Consider the following 17,515-nt stretch of genomic DNA (forward strand, 5'->3'; position numbering starts at 1 on the left):
AAGTTCTGTAGTCATGGTGAGTTGTAGGAAGTATAGTTCTGGAGTCAAGAATCATTTTAAGTTGTCAGCTATAACTTAATGCTATAAAGTACAAAGACAATATAACCATTTGTGAAATTCTATCATTTCCTTTAAAACGTAATTGGAGACTAGGAACCAAAAAACCCTACAAAAATCACCCCAGCTACCCCAAATGTGAGGTACAAATGAGTAATTAAAATATTTTTTTACTATCTTCTTTATTATCTTATTATTATTTTTCTACTATCTTCTTTATTAATATCTTATTATTATTTTTACTGCCTTCTTCTTGCTCCAGCCATTTATATATATATATTTTTTTATAGTTGTACATTGTATAAATTTTTAAACAGCGAAATAAACTAAATTAATAACCACAATATTTTTGCAAAACATTCTCATTTGACATAAGCACAAGCATACTTAGGCATTAAGCATAAGCATATTAGGTTTGAAGTTTGCATAATACTTGAAAGTATCATTTTTAAAGCATCTAAAAATCTTATCTATGTCATTGACTCAAACAATGAGATATTTAGATAAAGACAAAATTCCACTGCGGGTTTTTTTTAAATATACAAAAAGTATAACTTTTTGTTGTGGAGTTTTTTCAGTAATGCAATACTACCCCCAAAGTGTTTTTTTTTTTTTTCATTAAAAGAATGGTATTAGGGAGTAATAGAAAATCTATACATTTAATCTAGGAACTTTTCCTATTTTGCATAATGGCTGATTTTCGAACACTAGTTAAAACATTTTTGTAAGCAATGCTCCCTCAATTTTTTTAAACCATAAAAATTTCAATGGGATACCCTATCCAAAAAGTTTCATTTTTTTTCTTCGAAAGTTCTACCTATACTTCTCTAATATAAAAAGAAACTTAGGATGCAGTTGTCTCATTGCCTTTAAATTTAGTTTAAAAATCATAAAATCCCTAGAATGACTTTCCAAGTGTTAAAAGGTCAAAAGTTTGACTGATTATAACTCAGGAACTACAAATATTTGGAAAAAAAAAAAAGTTTACAAGCACAGATTTTTTTCAATCATTCAGCATTACTAAAATTGAGCATCAATTTTGAGCTAACAATTCTTTTGCCTGGTTTTCTCAGAAAATGGTTCTTAATACTAAAATAAAATTATAAATCATAAATCAATGCAATTTCAATAAAATTCAATTTCTGAATAAAAAAATTCAACAACTTGGAATACAAATATTTTTCTTTTTTTTTTAACTATACAATTTTATTCTATATTAACTTTGAACTTTTTTATAAAAAAAACTTTGAAAAGATTTTTCAATATACTTTTTTTTTTATAAAATAAACTTTTTTATAAAAAAAACAATAAACTTTTAATAACTTATTAAATTTAAAGAAAAATTTAAAGATATTTTGAACTTTTTGCATTGAAATTTTGTATGAAACTTTTGAAAATTGTAATCAATTAAACTATTAATGTAGATCATTTACTTTTGACAAAGTGCAGTTAGTGATTCTTTCATATGTTTTAGAATTGCTTTCTTTTTTTCACTTCCATCTACAGATAGAATTTCATTGACAGTTTGTCCTGAAATAACCTAAAACATAAAAAAATATTTACAAAAACAACATACTATATTCAACATATAACTCGATGCAATATTTACAAAATAGTCATTTTTTGAAATCATATAAGAAAACCAGTAAAATGTATACGTAAAAGTGCTGAAAAGCTATCATTACAAAATTTTTATATACAAATTTTAATAATAAATAAGAAGATTGTATTGAAGTCAAATTTTCAAATTTAACTTTTCTACCTTTCTAATAAGACTGGGTAAGACATTGCTACCTTTTTAATAAGACTCGGTTGTAATTATAGATAAATTACTATTTATGTAAATTAATAGTAATGTAAATTACTATTTTACTTTTTGTATTGTATATTCATGACCATAAAACTCCTCCACCATTTTGGATTTTTGTAAATTACTTGCATACTTGTCATAGACTTTGTCCAAAATTTCACTTGCATTCTAGAAAAGATAAAACTTTACTTTAATTCTAGAAAAGATAAAATTTAACTTGCATTCTATATACATTAGAGGGAAGGTCCGGTAGCCCCCGATGGCTGGTAACTTGATGTACAGCTTAAACTAAAGAAACTATATAATTTTAAATACTATAAAAACATTGTTTGAGAGAAAATATGACATATGCAAAATATCTATCATAATATGACAAAACGATTGGTTGGGAGTGGAAGATACTGTTTCCCACCACCAGAAGAGCAATGTATTTGATTCACATGATTATACCTTATTTTTATGTCAACTAATAATTTTTTATTGACTAAAAATTTTTATTTACAATAGTCATTAAAAAAAAAAAATGTTTAACATATAATTCATTGGTTTTAAAACTAGTTTTTGTTAATGAGGTATGGTCAGGTGGTATTGGGCACATGTTTGGATGGTGGTTCCGGACAATTTAACTTGTTTACATATTAGAAATAAGCAACTTTTTTTGTATAAACATTAATAAATTTAATATAATACACAAACCTATAATAGTAATTCATTTAATTCCAACAAAAAGACCTTAGATTTGAAATAAGTATTTTTAAAGTGTTTATTTTCATAAATAAAAAGCTGTTTACATTTCTAAATGATGACATTTTCATTCCCATTCCTTATATATCAGAGGCACTTTTTAAAGATGATTTTTTAAAAAATGTGTTAAAAACAGTCCAATGCTAAATAATCATATATTATATTTGTGTCACACTAGTAAAAAAAAAAGTAGAACCATGATTAAACTATGTGTCCAGGGCTACCCTCCTATCTGGAAACATGCCTTTTTTTTTAATATTTTTTCTTTTATATTTAGTATATAATTAGGGTATTCAATTATTATTTTTTTGTTTCTAATTTGATAGATAAATGTTTATACTTTAAAAAAAGTCTTTTAATACTTTGTTTTCTGTTAATGCATGTGTACAAACTATTTTTTCCTTAAGTGTCCGGGCCTACCCAACTTTCCCCTACATTCTAAAACTCCTACTATTTAAAACTTAACATGTAACAGATTAAAAAAAAGAAGATAAAAGATTTCATGATCATTATAAAACTTATAACTTTTTTAGATAAAACATCCCTGAACACAGTTTTTTATTTTCCATAATTTTCCTAAACATAGATCTTTTATTTTCTCAAACTAACTCCTCCAAATTCAATACCTGCCCTTTAATGCAGTTTTTTAAAATTTTAATTTAAAACTAGAATGTGTCAATTTAAAAAAGAAAAAACCTAATAAACGCAAATTGAAGTCCAGTTAAATTTGATTCAACTTTTACTAAGACTTGGAAAGGTAGTTTATTGAGTCCATAAATAATAACAGATCATAGATGAACTTTATTGATTGTACTAAAGATAACAACTACAGTAACATTTTAGTAAAATCCTTAACTTTTGTAACTTTAAATTTATAATTATAAATTGTTAAAGACAATCCAAAGGAAATTTCACTAGTTAATTTGAAAAACTGACAAACTAACTGATGGCTTATTCTTTTGACAAATTTAGAAATATTATAGTAATAATTTTTCCAAATTTTTCTTTATAAGGATTTAAGTAAATATAAAAGTTAGTTAAATCCTTATAAAGAAACATTAGGTTAAATACAAGTATTTTATTTCATAAAGATTTTTTTGAGTTATTAAAATAAAAATAGTAAACATAAGCATAAACATAAAAAAAACACAAAGGTCATAGAAATATGAAAATAGTATATATGAAATAATAAATATGAAATAAACTGCATAAAAAATTAACAGCATTGGATAGCTTTTTTCTGGTTTAATTAAATATAAGTGGTTAATTGAAACCATTATCAATACACTTAGACATCTCTACCAGGTATAACCCACTATAATCATTAAAGGTACAATCCACTCTAAACTTAAATGAGGTTTGTGGATAAAGCAAGTATATGGGAAATTTACAAGAATTAGTTTCAGGTCTCCTTTGATGTTGTTAATTTGCACTCTTTGGTCCCAATGAAAGATGCAATCAATATTTTAATTGAAAGATTAGGAAAAATTCAGAGCTTTATATCTATTTAAATCTTTTAGGCTTCATATCTAAATTAACTTTCGAGGAGATCAGATTACTTTTAGAACTTTGTCTTTCTTATTGCTATTTTTTCTGTAAAAATGATATTCATGAGCTTAAAAGTTCTGGACCTATGGGTTTAGTTCTTATGGTGGTAGTTGCTGAGTGTTTTTTAGAGTACCATGAAAGTAATTCTCTTTCAGTGGGTTTTTACAATAATATTTATGTCAAATCATTTAAAAATATGTTGATGATATACATTCACGATTTGTAGATCTACTATATAAACAACATAAAAGTATTCCATACACAATGGAATCTGCCAACTTAACCAATACATTAAATTATCTTGACATTTCAGTTACTAACAACAAAACAGGAGAATATAGTTTTAAAATAAGTTATATATATATATATATGTATGTATGTATGTATGTATGTATGTATGTATGTATGTATGTATGTATGTATGTATGTATGTATATATATATATGTATGTATGTATGTATATATATATATATATATATATATATATATATATATATATATATATATATATATGTATATATATATAGAAAACCAATAAAAATCATTAAAGAAAATAAAGGTTAATATGAAAAACTAATTCATAAATTCAGATGCTTGTGGTGTAGTGGTAGAGCGCTCAACTTATAAGCAAGAAGTTCAGAGTTTGATCCCCTCCAGGTCCCTGGTAATACTGCGCTCAACTTATTTCTCCGCGCAGTGGCCTTGTTCGTTAAGGTTTATGTTTCGAAGTTATAGTCGAGATAGGGTTGTATTCACAAATAAAGTAGTCTCCTCAACTGTAGTGGCCTTCATGGCCTTGGAGTGGAGAATTAACATAAAAAATAAAATAATAAAAAATTTGTAGAGCATACAGTTTACAATAGCCTCCTTCTAATATGAGAAAAATTTTTAATAGATGCCAACAATCATTTCATATAGGAGAAAAAATGTTAATGGATAACAAAAACCATTTATTGGCAACAAATAATATAAAATGTGGCACCAATTTTTACTCTTTGAAGTTATTAACATCATGGAGTCTGTTGCTTGAAACATTAATGAGATAGGGGTTCTTTAGATAGCCACAGAGGAGAAATTGCTCAGGTTTGCAGATATTCTTAATAACAGCATTGATTTCAATGACTTTATGGAGAATGTCATTATTAATTAAAAAAACTTTATAATTTTAAAATCAATAAAATAAGCAAAAAACATGAATACTGTAACAATTAGTTCTGCAGAAACTGAATAAGGGTTTTCATTAAAAAAATCTAATGTATTCAGGAAAAATAAGCTGTTTAGTTAATTAAATGGCTTTAAGTTAGATTAAAATAAATAACAATAAAAAGTATAATAAAAATAGGTTATTACTTTATTCATATATATTATATTGAGTTTAAAATAATTGCAAATATTTCCAAAATGAAACTCTGAACCATATTAAATGAAATAAAATTAAAAGTATGAAACAGTTCAGTATACACCATCAACCATTAGAAGCATGAAAGTTTTTCATACACCAAAAAAAAACATTTCATACACCATCAACCATTAGAAGCATGAAAGTCTGAACTGTTTGATAAAATGTGGTTAAGAAATAATCACTCTAAACTGTTTGATGCATGAAAGTCTGAACTGTTTGTTAAAATGTGGTTAAGAAAAAATATGCAGATGATAGCAAAGTAAAAAAAACCAAAAAACTAAAAATAAAATTTAAATTTGGAAATTTTTACAACTATTTTAAATTCATTATAGTATAAATGTAGCTATATCTTGTTTCCACTTTTTACTATTGAACTCTTTTAAATGAAAATAATCTATCTAATGTATCCAGATAGAATCCAGAATTCTATTTTTTGACAGAGGGTGTGGAGAAGGTGTGTGGTAGGAGAGGGAGATACTAAAAAGATATTTGTCTGCAAACAGATTTATTAGGTTTTTTAAATCTGACCACTGATACAGATCAACAATAACTCAAAATACAAATAATACAAGTCTATTCGATCATTCAAAAAAAAAATTATTATATATAATATAAATATTAACATTATTCTTTTATACTTTTATTTTAATTTCATATAAGATTGAAATATCCTATTCATTCAGTTAAAAAACACTCAGAGTAACAACCACTTAATACATACAGAGTAACAAAAAATTGCAAAATAACAAATAATATAAATATTATTAACATTTTATACTTTAATTTTATTTTAACTTTATTGTATTGATAGCAGTTATTATTGAAATGTAATTTATTATATATTATTGTAATATTTATTCAATAAAAACAAAAAAATTGACATAACATGATAAACAAAACTATTGAATCAATCCAAATTTTTAACTTAATTCTCAATCGACGCATTTACATCTATTTTTTAATGAATTAAAACAAACAACTTAAAACATAAAGATAATATCAAAATAACTTTTCATAAAAGAAAAAGCACAAAACTGGGTCAGATTCAAGTGTGGTAAAAAATGTAAAAAATTGAACTATAAAATATTTGATTTAATGTGCTAGATTTATTAAGATAGAACTTTCAAAAACAGTGTTTAAGAAGGATAAGGTGTGGGAGAATCAGTGTCCATGTCTAAAACTAAAGTCATTTTTTATGAGATATATTTGGATTTCTGGATATATCTGAATATATTGCATCATTAATGGATACATATCAGATTTAACATATACACAGGGTAAGGGTTAGGTTAGTATGTCATTATACAGTTTCTATTTCTATATATGTTTATATACAGTTTGTATTTCAGACATATTATATATGTCTGTATACAGTTTGTATTTCCATTTTATTAAAAAATGATAAAATGCTTTCAGAGCTGTTTAACCATTATAATGACATAAGTCTGAATATGAAATTGTTGGGAAAGAAGAATAAAATAAACTAAGATTCGATATGAAACTTATATTCAATGTAAATAAATTAGGACAAAATAAATTAAAATAAATGATAAATATTAAAAAAGTGGACATATGGTTTTAAACTTCAGTGAAATTACTTCAAAACCCATTAAAAAAAATTTTTCTTCAAAAAAATCTTGGTTAGTTTTTTTTCGCTTATACTGGCATATGCCCATAACTGATAAACAACTGATAAACATAATGGCATATGTCCATAACTGATAAACAACCGATAAACATACTAGCATATGTCCACATCTGATAAGCAATTGATAAACATACTGGCACATGTATATCTATACCTGATAAACAACTTAATATATTATTCAATATTGTCAATAGACCTAATAATTAACTAATAAAAATATTGCCCATACAATATTTTAAAACAATGGTTGAAGAGCCTTGTTTTGGACCATTTTTCTTAAACAGCATTTTTAATGGCATTCCAAATTGGTTCACTTTACAGTATATAAAACAGTTTTGCATTTCTTTCACAACATTCTGTAAAAACTAAATTTTATAAGTATTCTGTAAAGTTAAACATAACATTCTGTAAAATTAAAAACAAAAAAATTTCTCACTTTATTTCTAATAAGCTTAGTGATTTTTCCATAAAAAGACTCAATGATCTTATTTTTTTGTTCTTTCGATCTGAAAAAAAAAAATCATAATTATAATAATTTGGTAATTTTTCATTTTTCAACTTCAACAACGGATGAACAAAAAACTAAAAAACAGAACAAATATATATATTTTTTATTTGTACCGTGTTTTTATCAAATGAGTAATCAAAAACTTAAAACTATAAAAGAAAACAATTAGGGACAAATAAATAATGCAACAACAACAGCAACAAACTAAAGAAATAATAATAAATAACATTAGATGGTTAGTTAATTAGAAATAGTTGAAAATAGATTTTATATTTTTGTTTTTATATCATTAGTTAATACAATAAGAGATGCAACCTTAGCAGATGCTATTTTTGCAATTGACTTGATATTTGGTTTCCAAGAAAAATAAGAAGTATGAGCTAATCCTAGAAGATGAAAGATAGATGACTCATTGAATACATTGTCATTCATAAATATAGCAAGATCTATATTTATGAATTATAATGTATTTGATGCTTCTTATCAAAACAAGAATAAATGGTAGTACCTCAGTGAACAATGCCACATTATATGTAAGAATTTCTAAAAGATCGTTAATGTAAATTAAAATGAGTATAGGGCCAAGGATAGAACCGTGAAGTTACAGGATCTGAAAAAGAGTGCTGTCCATTGAGGAAAACTTTTATACTACTATTGGTAAGGAAGGATTCAATAACCTTAAAGATCTTACCTGATACACAATATGAAGAAAGCTTATGGAAAAGACCAGCATGCCAAACTTTATCAAATGCTTTAGAAATGTCGAGAGCGATAGTTTTAGCCTCTCCACATCTATCTAATGCAAGATAAAACGTATCAGTAATTACCGTTAAAAATCAGAAGTATAACGATTAGATCGAAATCCATATTGATGATATAAGAGTAAGTTATTAGATTCAAGATTAAGTGTTTGTTAATTGAAGACTCAAAAACCTTGCTAGTAAGAAAACCATGATAGTAACACAAGAATAAATTTTAGTATATGGCACAAAAAATACTAGCTCTTTAGAGCAGTGCCCATTATAGTAGTTGTAGAAAAAAGAAAGAGAAGCAACATTTTGACAATGTGATAATGGTTGGAGGTTGGCTGCAAGAGCAGGTCCAACTATGTTTACAATGCGTTTTTGCACCTTGTCTAAAAGAGAAAGGGCATCCTTGGAAGATCTGCCCCAGATATGGCAACAGTATTCCATACAAGGGCAGATTTGAGATTTATAGAGATAAAGAGTAGAATCCGGAGTAAATAGTGTCAAGCACGATAAAAAGATGCGACCTTAGCAGATGCTAATTTTGCAACTGATTTGATATATGGTTTCCAAGAAAGATTGGAAGTAAGAGTTAATCCTAGAAGATGAAGGGTAGATGACTCGTCGAGTACATCACTGTTCATAAATATAGGAAGATCTAAATTATTGAGGTAATAATTGGCTGAAAAAAAATGGGTTTTATCTGAATTAAAGGTTACCAGCCACTATGAGCCCCATGCAGTAGCAGAAGTGAGATCCTTTACAAGCTCAAATACCCTTTCCAAGCAATCAGAGAGTGCTGGCTTCTTATCAAGACAAGAATAAATGGTAGTATCATCAGCGAACAATGCCATCTTAGATGTGAGAATATCTGGAAGATTGTTAATACAAATTAAAGAGTATAGGGCCAAGGATTGAACCTTGAGGAAGCCCTGAAGTTACAGGATATGAAGAAGAATGCTGTTCATTGAAGACAACTTTTATACTATGAATGGAAAGGAAGAATTCAATAATTTTAAAGATGCTACCTGATACACCGTAAGAAGAAAGCTTAGGGAGAAGACCAGCATACCAAACTTTATCAAAAGCTTTAGAAATGTCAAGAGCAATAGATAGCCTTAACCTCTTTATCTCTATCTAAAGTACGATAAAACCTATCGGTTTTTACTGTTAGCAAATCGGCTGTAGAACAAGAAGATCAAAATCCATACTGATGATCAAAAAGTAAGTTATTAGATTCAAGATGAGAGATTAAGTGTTTGTTTATTAAAGATTCAAAAACCTTGCTTATGATAGGAAGAAGACTAAAGAACAGTAGTTAGATGAGTCAGATCTTTAGTTGGGAGTAATATGAATGTCAAGCAATGGATCCTCAATAATGCACACCAAAAGTACGAACATTTGTGTGCAGGATGGCACTGTTAGTACTTTGATATTTTATAGCTGTTGATAGAATCAGCCTCTCTGAGAGCTACCACAGAGTTCAGGAAACCTGACTACCAGCTGGCCTCAGAACCAAAAAACGGTACTGAGCTGTACTCTCATTAGGAGATAATAGAATGATTTGTTTAGTCATAAAAACAGACAGAGGCAAAACTCATGCATTAGGTCAAGAAGATCCAGCATTCAACTTCCTAAACTGGAAATATTACATCTACGCCAGCCTAATACATGAAGAAGGGGTGCAAGGCTGGTCAACAGATGGATTCTGTTTATCACTTAAGTCTTTGCCTTTTATAAGACAGTAGCCAGATGCTTTAAAATCTGCCCAAGATAAGTATTTTTATCAAGAAACCATCTCTAGTCTTTCTCAACCAATAGCCTAATGCCTAATTAATGACTAAACCAAATAGCCTTTGCCTAAAAAAGCACATCCTGTAAGGCGCAGGATATGACATCTTTATTAACAGAACAGGACACCTTTATTGAAGTGAATACCTACCATGAGTTGTTAAACAGTTATCCTTCAATTATTTACTAAATACCTAATATCAAATGAAAATAATTTTATTTAATTAAAAACTTAAAATCAGGAAAAAAGTAATAGTTTAATTAATTTATTCAAAGTTTAAAAATAAAAACTTTTATAACTTTTATTAAGATTTTTTTTTTGTTTGTTTTTTTACATAGAATTTTATAAATACTCAATAGATATTTTATCACAACTTTTTAAATGAAGCACACACACAAAGAAATCCTAAATGAAAAAACGACAGAAAATTGTAATTGTAAACAAACAAAAAAAGATTGTCCAATAAGTGGAAATTGTTTATCAAAAAATGTGGTATATAAATTTGTTGTTTCCTCTAAGAATGTACCTGATAAACAAAATATTGGCTTAAAAGAGGGTGAATAGAAAAAATGTTTTGCCAATCATAAGCAATCCTTTAAAAATAAAACGTATTCAAAGACACCATGCTGTTAAGATACATATGGGAATTAAAAGATAACAATATTGATGATTTTATATTGAAATGTTCCACCCTTAAAACAGCACCTGCAAATAACAATATATCCAAAAATGCATATTATGCCTATAAGAAAAATTTGAAATAATTACACATGCGAACCAAGAATGTTTATTAAACAAAAAATCAAAATTGATTTCTAAATGCAGGCACGAAAATAAGTTTCTCCAAAAAAACTATGAAATCAAGTGAGCTCAAATAATAATTACATTAAATCTCCCCTTTAAAAATATTTTTATAAAAAGCAGAAGTAATCAATTCTAAAGAATTCTTTTAAGAACATTGAGCACTCTATTTTGTAGAATACATTTTAAAATTGTTTATATACATACATACATATATATATAAATATATATATATATAAATATATATATATATATATATATATATATATATATATATATATATATATATAAATAATTAAAAGCGAAAAAGAAAAAACTTTTATTGTGGAACTTTAAGTTTTATGCCTAATGGCAATCATCAGCCATATATTAAAAAATTAAAAATCAAATGTTAAAATTACAATTAGAATTACGGTGGCGTGAGTTTTAACGACTCCAAGGAAACAAAATTTTGGAAGTTTTAAAAGTATAACGTGGCGTAAACCAACCAGGATCAATCTGCGATATCAAATGAGGAAATAAGGAATTTATTTTTGCACCAACACTACGAGGTTACTTCACTCCTTGTGTTAAGTAGGTTTTCTCCTTTATACAGCAAAATTTAAAACTTCTCCTTCAAACAGAGGTTGCAAACTTTTGATGCTGGGTTGTATGGTTTGCATTATTAACAATCTTCCGTTTGACAAAAAATGTAAAGTTTTTTTTTTTAATTTCCATACTTCTTTAAATAACTCTGTATCATTCTTATATCTAATTACATTGAAGGATTTTAAGTGGTTTGCATACCGAACTTTAAAAGATGTTTCGCTGAGTCTAAAATACACTTTTTCTTTGTATTCCGAATTGTTTGAATAAATGGTGGCCTGATAAACAACGTGGTTAGAAAGACAATGGTTGTTCATTGGACATTTGGATTTGTCAATGCAGTTGCATGTCTTTTCATTAATTTTTGCCTCCTTATGTAAAGTGTTTTTATTGTGAGAGCTAATAATGGATTTTATGTTTGCCATGCAGGAATAACTAATTTTTATTGTGTTTCTATTAAATATTTTAGGAAGTCTGTGGTTAACTGGAAAGTAGAGGTCGATGAAATTCAAAAAACATTTAAACTTGACAATTTTTTCAAAAATTCAAAAAACATTTAAACTTGACAAAGTCTTTTCCGTTTGATGAGTTGCTTTGCGCTCTTACAGTTTTGCGCTCGCCCACACGCCCGCCAATACTACAGCTGGCACTTTTTTAAGCAGTCGCCAAAAAATTTCAAGCGTGTTTTTAAATTGCAACAAATCTTTTTTCTTAATTAAATTCTAATTAAAGAGGTACAAAAAATAAATATTCTTTTAAATCGCACACACCAGACAAATAATTACTGTCTGGTCAGCGCTTTTTTGTGCGCTGGCGGTAAATTTCAAACGGAAAAGACTGATGCTGCTGATAATCTTAATTCAACAGTTTCAGGAATACTTTTTATTACACTCGGTAGATGATTAGAACTAGTATATATATAATTCAGTATATAATCTGGTTTGTGGTATGGCTGAAAAGAACCATCGTTAAAGTTTAACATTAAATCAAGATAGTTAACTTTTATCAAATTTCATTTTATAGAGATTATAAGATTGTCATTTTTTTTTTCATTTGATAATGTTTTAAAGAAACAAAGGTTTTAATGCGTAAAGATTGCATATAAAATTTTACAAAAAAAGATAGGAAGATTTTTATGTATTGAGATTGCATTTAAAATAACTAATTTTACTGAAAGTTAGTATTAAACTTATTTTATCATTTTATCTTTAATTTACCTAAATTTAATTTAATTACCTAATTTAATAATTTACTTTATTACCTAAATCAGTTAATGAATTTTTAGCCCAATCAACCGTAAATAAATAAATATATATATATATATATATATATATATATATATATATATATATATATATATATACATATATATATATATATATACATATATATATATATATATATATATATATATATATATATATATATATATATATATATATATATATATATATATGTATATATATATGTATATATATATATATATATATATATATATATATATATATATATATATATATATATATATATGTATATATATATATATATATATATATATATATATATATATATATATATATATGTATATATATATGGATTCGGTAACATTTCTTTTATTCTCAACAAGTAATAATAATCAAAAATAATATAACCAAAATAATCAACCAAAAGATAATCCACTTGATTTGATTATTTTTTGGTTTTGCTAGAAAAGCTAATGATAAAATATAAATTGTTTCCATTGACAAAAAGACACTTGATAAAACAACTTTAGCTATTGGCATTTCAAAAATGATAAAGAATTAACTTCAACTGAATAAATAAACCAAGTTTTTTTTCTGAGTGGATGTTTTTTTATGAGATAATATCTTTAAAAATACTAAACCAGTATGTCCATAATTATTTATTTTAAAGCTTACTTGAAGCATATAGAAATTAATACAATTGAACAAGCATTAACCATTAGTGTTGCACCTGTAAACTATAAATGATTTGTTAACAAAAACCATATACACTTTTGTCATTTTTAAATTCTTAAAACATAACCATTTAATACACACGTGAATATTTTATTCTATATGCATTACAAGAATGTAGTATGAATGTACATGTAAAGCCGCAATATTCACAAATTGAAAAAAAGGTATTTAAATGTTTTCTAACAAAAGCTTAGGAAATAGGATCTAGTTATATAGAAAAAAAACTAAAAAACTTGTAGTTTTAGACATTTGTTAAATATTGAAATACTTTTATTATTAACATGATTATCAAAATTAATTAGTTTAGTCTGCATTTGCAACACTTTTGAGGAAAGATAAAAATTCTCTTTATAAAAAAAAACTGTAAACAAAACTTTTAGTAAAACTAAAACTCATTGAAAACAGGATCTGGTCAGAAAAAACTAATATGTGCCCACATTATTACTAGAATTTATAAAGTAAATAATTTTATTGTTAACTTAAAGCCAAGCTGTAGTATCAAAATTTTTTACTAAACCCTATTGAAATAGACTATAAATAACAAGTATATTAATGTTAGGTTTGGTATTAACCAAACATGACCTGTTTTATTATTTTTATTATTATTGGGTCACTGCTTTTTTGAACTATTTTTTTTAGATTAATCTAAACCTGTCCCAAGTTGCTGTCTTTTAGAGTGTGCTTTTTAGGCAAAGGTTAGGAGAAACAAATTCCAACTTAAAAATCCCCTGCCTTGGTTGAGTAAAGGCTAGTGATGGTGTCTCAATAAAAATACTCATCTTGGGCAGATGTTAACTGCATCCAGCTACTGTCTTGTAAGAAGGCATCCAAGGCAAAGACTTTAGGGGTAAGTGGAATCACTCTGCTAACCAGCCTCGAACCCCTTCTTTATCTATTAGGCTGGCCTAGATGTAATCCTATGTTACATTGTTTTCTGCCCAGGATGATGATTGCTGGATCTCCTTGACTCTTCTCATAGGTTTTTGCTTGTGCTTTCTTGATAGTGGTTATGCAACTTTTCCTGTTGAGCTCTAAAACTCAGTTTAATGGTTCTGAGGCCGGCTGGTAGTAAGGTTTCCCCAACTCTGTGGTAACTCTCAGAGAGGCTGATTCCATCAACAGCTGCAAAATATCAGAGTATTAACAGTGCCATGTTGCGCATGGATGGTGTCCCTGTTAATGCTTTTGGTGCGAATTGTCAAGGCCACATAAAGAGCCCTGTGTTATGACTTAACTTAATTAACAGGACTGAGAAAATTATCTAGCTGATTCCTTAGAAGGCCATGCTCTATCTATGAATGAGTCAAGTTCTCTTTAAACTAAAATCAAGCCAAAAGTAACCCAAAATATTAAACATAAAAAACCATACCCATCAACTAATTGTTTTAATATATCTTTTACTAATATTCGTGGACTGCAAAGCAACTTTTCATCAGTTGAATCTTACCTCTTGCAAAAGTCACCAGACTTGTTTGCTCTTAGTGAGACTAATTTAAACTTTGCTATTCCTTCTCCTGACCTCAGTATTGATGGGTACTAACCTTTGATTAGCAAAGACTCCAAATAGCCACATACTTGGCTTGGGGGTATACATACACATCAAGTCAGATTCAAATCCTTTGACTATTATTTTATCTGCTTCTGCTTATCATCTCTTCACTCTATCTTCTCTTTGTTCTTTATCGTTCTCCTTCTTCTCAAGACTACACTTTTTTAGATGCAATGATCTCTTTAAATCTCTCATCTCGTACTTCCTTTTGGACTCACCCTATCATCGCACTACTTACTCCTACCCTAAAGCTGACTGGAATTTTTTTTGTGATTTTCTTCATGACAGTCCTTGGGTTGATGTTTCTTCTCTCTCAGCTGATAAATGCATCTCCTACATAACCTTCTACATTCAGGCAGGAATGGAAACTTTTATTCCTTCTCGCCAGTTCTAAGTCAAGCCTCATTCTACTCGATGGTTTTCACCCTGTTGTGCAGCTGCTATATCTAATCGTAATCATTTTTTCATTTTTTTCAAAAGAACAACTCTCTTAAGAACAAACAGTTATTTATTAATGCATAAAATTGATGTAAAAAAGTACTGTCAAATGCTAAGCTCCAATATTCTCAGTTCACTAAATCTCATTTAAATCTTATCTCAAAAGCTACGCTCTAGAGTCTTTTGGAAAATCTTCAACGATGTCATTGACCAGGGTAGATCTAACATTCCATCTCTCATTTATGGGACTGATCTTATTACTTTTCCAAAAAATAAGGCAGAACTATTTGCAAAGAACTTTTTTTCTAATTCGACTCTCGAATCTTATGACATTTTTCTTAAATCCATTTTAATTAAACAGGCAAAACAGTTGTTAGACATTCAAATCATTCCAGCTTCTGTTGCTAAAGTCATATCTCGATTAAACTCAATTGTCCTGAGCAGCGAGTTATTAAAAAATGGAATCTGTTGTTCTAATTTTCAAAAACTTCAAAGAACATTCTGACCCCTCCAATTATTTTCCAATCAGTCTTTCTGTTATAAGGTTTTTGAGTCTTTGAGAAACAAATTTTTCACATCCCATCTTGAGTCAAATAATTTACTGTCAGACAATCAATATGGTTTTCCATTCTGTTATTGTACGACTGACTTGCTAACTGTGAATGAAAGATTTTATCGCACATTAGATGGAGGTGGAGACGCTAGGGCTATTGCTCTTACTATATTGAAGACTTTCAACAAAGTTTGGCATGCATTTGACTTTCAACAAGTTTGGCATCTTCTCTATAAGCTTATTTTTTATGGTGTATCTGGGAAAGTTTTTGAGATTATCAAACTCTCTTTCTAACCGCTTTATTAAAGTCATCCTTAAAGGCCAACGCTATTCTTTATTTCCAGCAACTTCTGGGGTTCTATCTTTGGTTGTGTTTTGCTTCTTATCTACATTAATGATCCTCCTGACAACCTTACATCTAAAATAGCTCTTTTTGCTGATGACTTAACTTTATACTACTGTCTCGACAAAAAGTCTTCTCTTTTCGATTGCTTAGAACAGGCAGCCGATCTTGAATCTGATCTCACTTCTGTAACAGATTAGTACTCACAGTGGCTTGTAAATTTTAACTCTAACTAAACTCAATTATTTACTGCAAACAACAATGGCAGTAATGCCGATAAACCCCGATAAGGGGTTTAATTAATGGAACGATCGAAATTTCAAAAATTTTAAATTTAAAAAAATACTGGTATAATTTTAAACAATAAATTTTTAAACCAATTATCTTTTACAATTTACTAAAAATTAACAATTTGAAAAGACCATGTAAAAAATAAATATAGAAACGGTCAGTTTGGAAGATTAATGAATAGACTTAACAGACCTATTTTATGGGTCTGGACAGCTAGTTTACAATAAAACCTATAATAAACCAATAATAAACATGAAACATCACAAAAATACAATAAAGAACAGGGAATCTATATACACGATAGCAAATAAGTATTACACCTTTTTGAAATGTAAAACTGAAAAACAGTTTTCAATAAAGAAATTACCCATGTTTAAAAAACTTTTCAATGAGAAACTTTGAATACTTTGAAGTTACAAGAAGTATTGCATTATCTAAAAAGAAGTATTAAAGTAGAAGTGTTGTAATATCAAAATATTTTATTAGCAAAATATAAAAAGTTTTAAATAACTCAATTACCTTGAAAAAGCTGGAAAAGTTTTTCTTTTTGAATTTCACTACCAAACTTTATACACATCTCTAATACTCTCACTGTATCATGTTTATATACTACCTAAAAATTTACTGTAAGTAGAAAAAACAATTTAGCTATAGCAATAAAGATTTTTGTACCTAAATATAGTCATAGTTATGAACACCAATTTTATGTTTCACCAAGAAT

General features: G+C 27.5%; 1 protein-coding gene across 2 annotated transcripts in view; it reads right to left on the reverse strand.

Annotated features, from left to right (window-relative positions):
* LOC100214592 (pumilio homolog 3) overlaps positions 1-17,515 on the reverse strand; it is a 43,467-nt gene that overhangs the window by 17,250 nt on the left and 8,702 nt on the right. Inside the window, exons 4-8 of one of the 2 annotated variants that reach the window (XM_065801152.1) lie at positions 17,314-17,407; positions 17,162-17,228; positions 7,646-7,715; positions 1,931-2,035; positions 1,491-1,597 (exon numbers count right to left, since the gene is read on the reverse strand). In XM_065801152.1, the coding sequence (XP_065657224.1) occupies positions 1,491-1,597; positions 1,931-2,035; positions 7,646-7,715; positions 17,162-17,228; positions 17,314-17,407 (443 nt within the window). The remainder of the gene's footprint in view (positions 1-1,490; positions 1,598-1,930; positions 2,036-7,645; positions 7,716-17,161; positions 17,229-17,313; positions 17,408-17,515) is intronic. The other variant, XM_065801153.1, reaches the window with a different exon arrangement.

This window comes from Hydra vulgaris, chromosome 07, assembly GCF_038396675.1.
Source record: "Hydra vulgaris chromosome 07, alternate assembly HydraT2T_AEP".
Lineage (NCBI taxonomy): Eukaryota > Metazoa > Cnidaria > Hydrozoa > Anthoathecata > Hydridae > Hydra > Hydra vulgaris.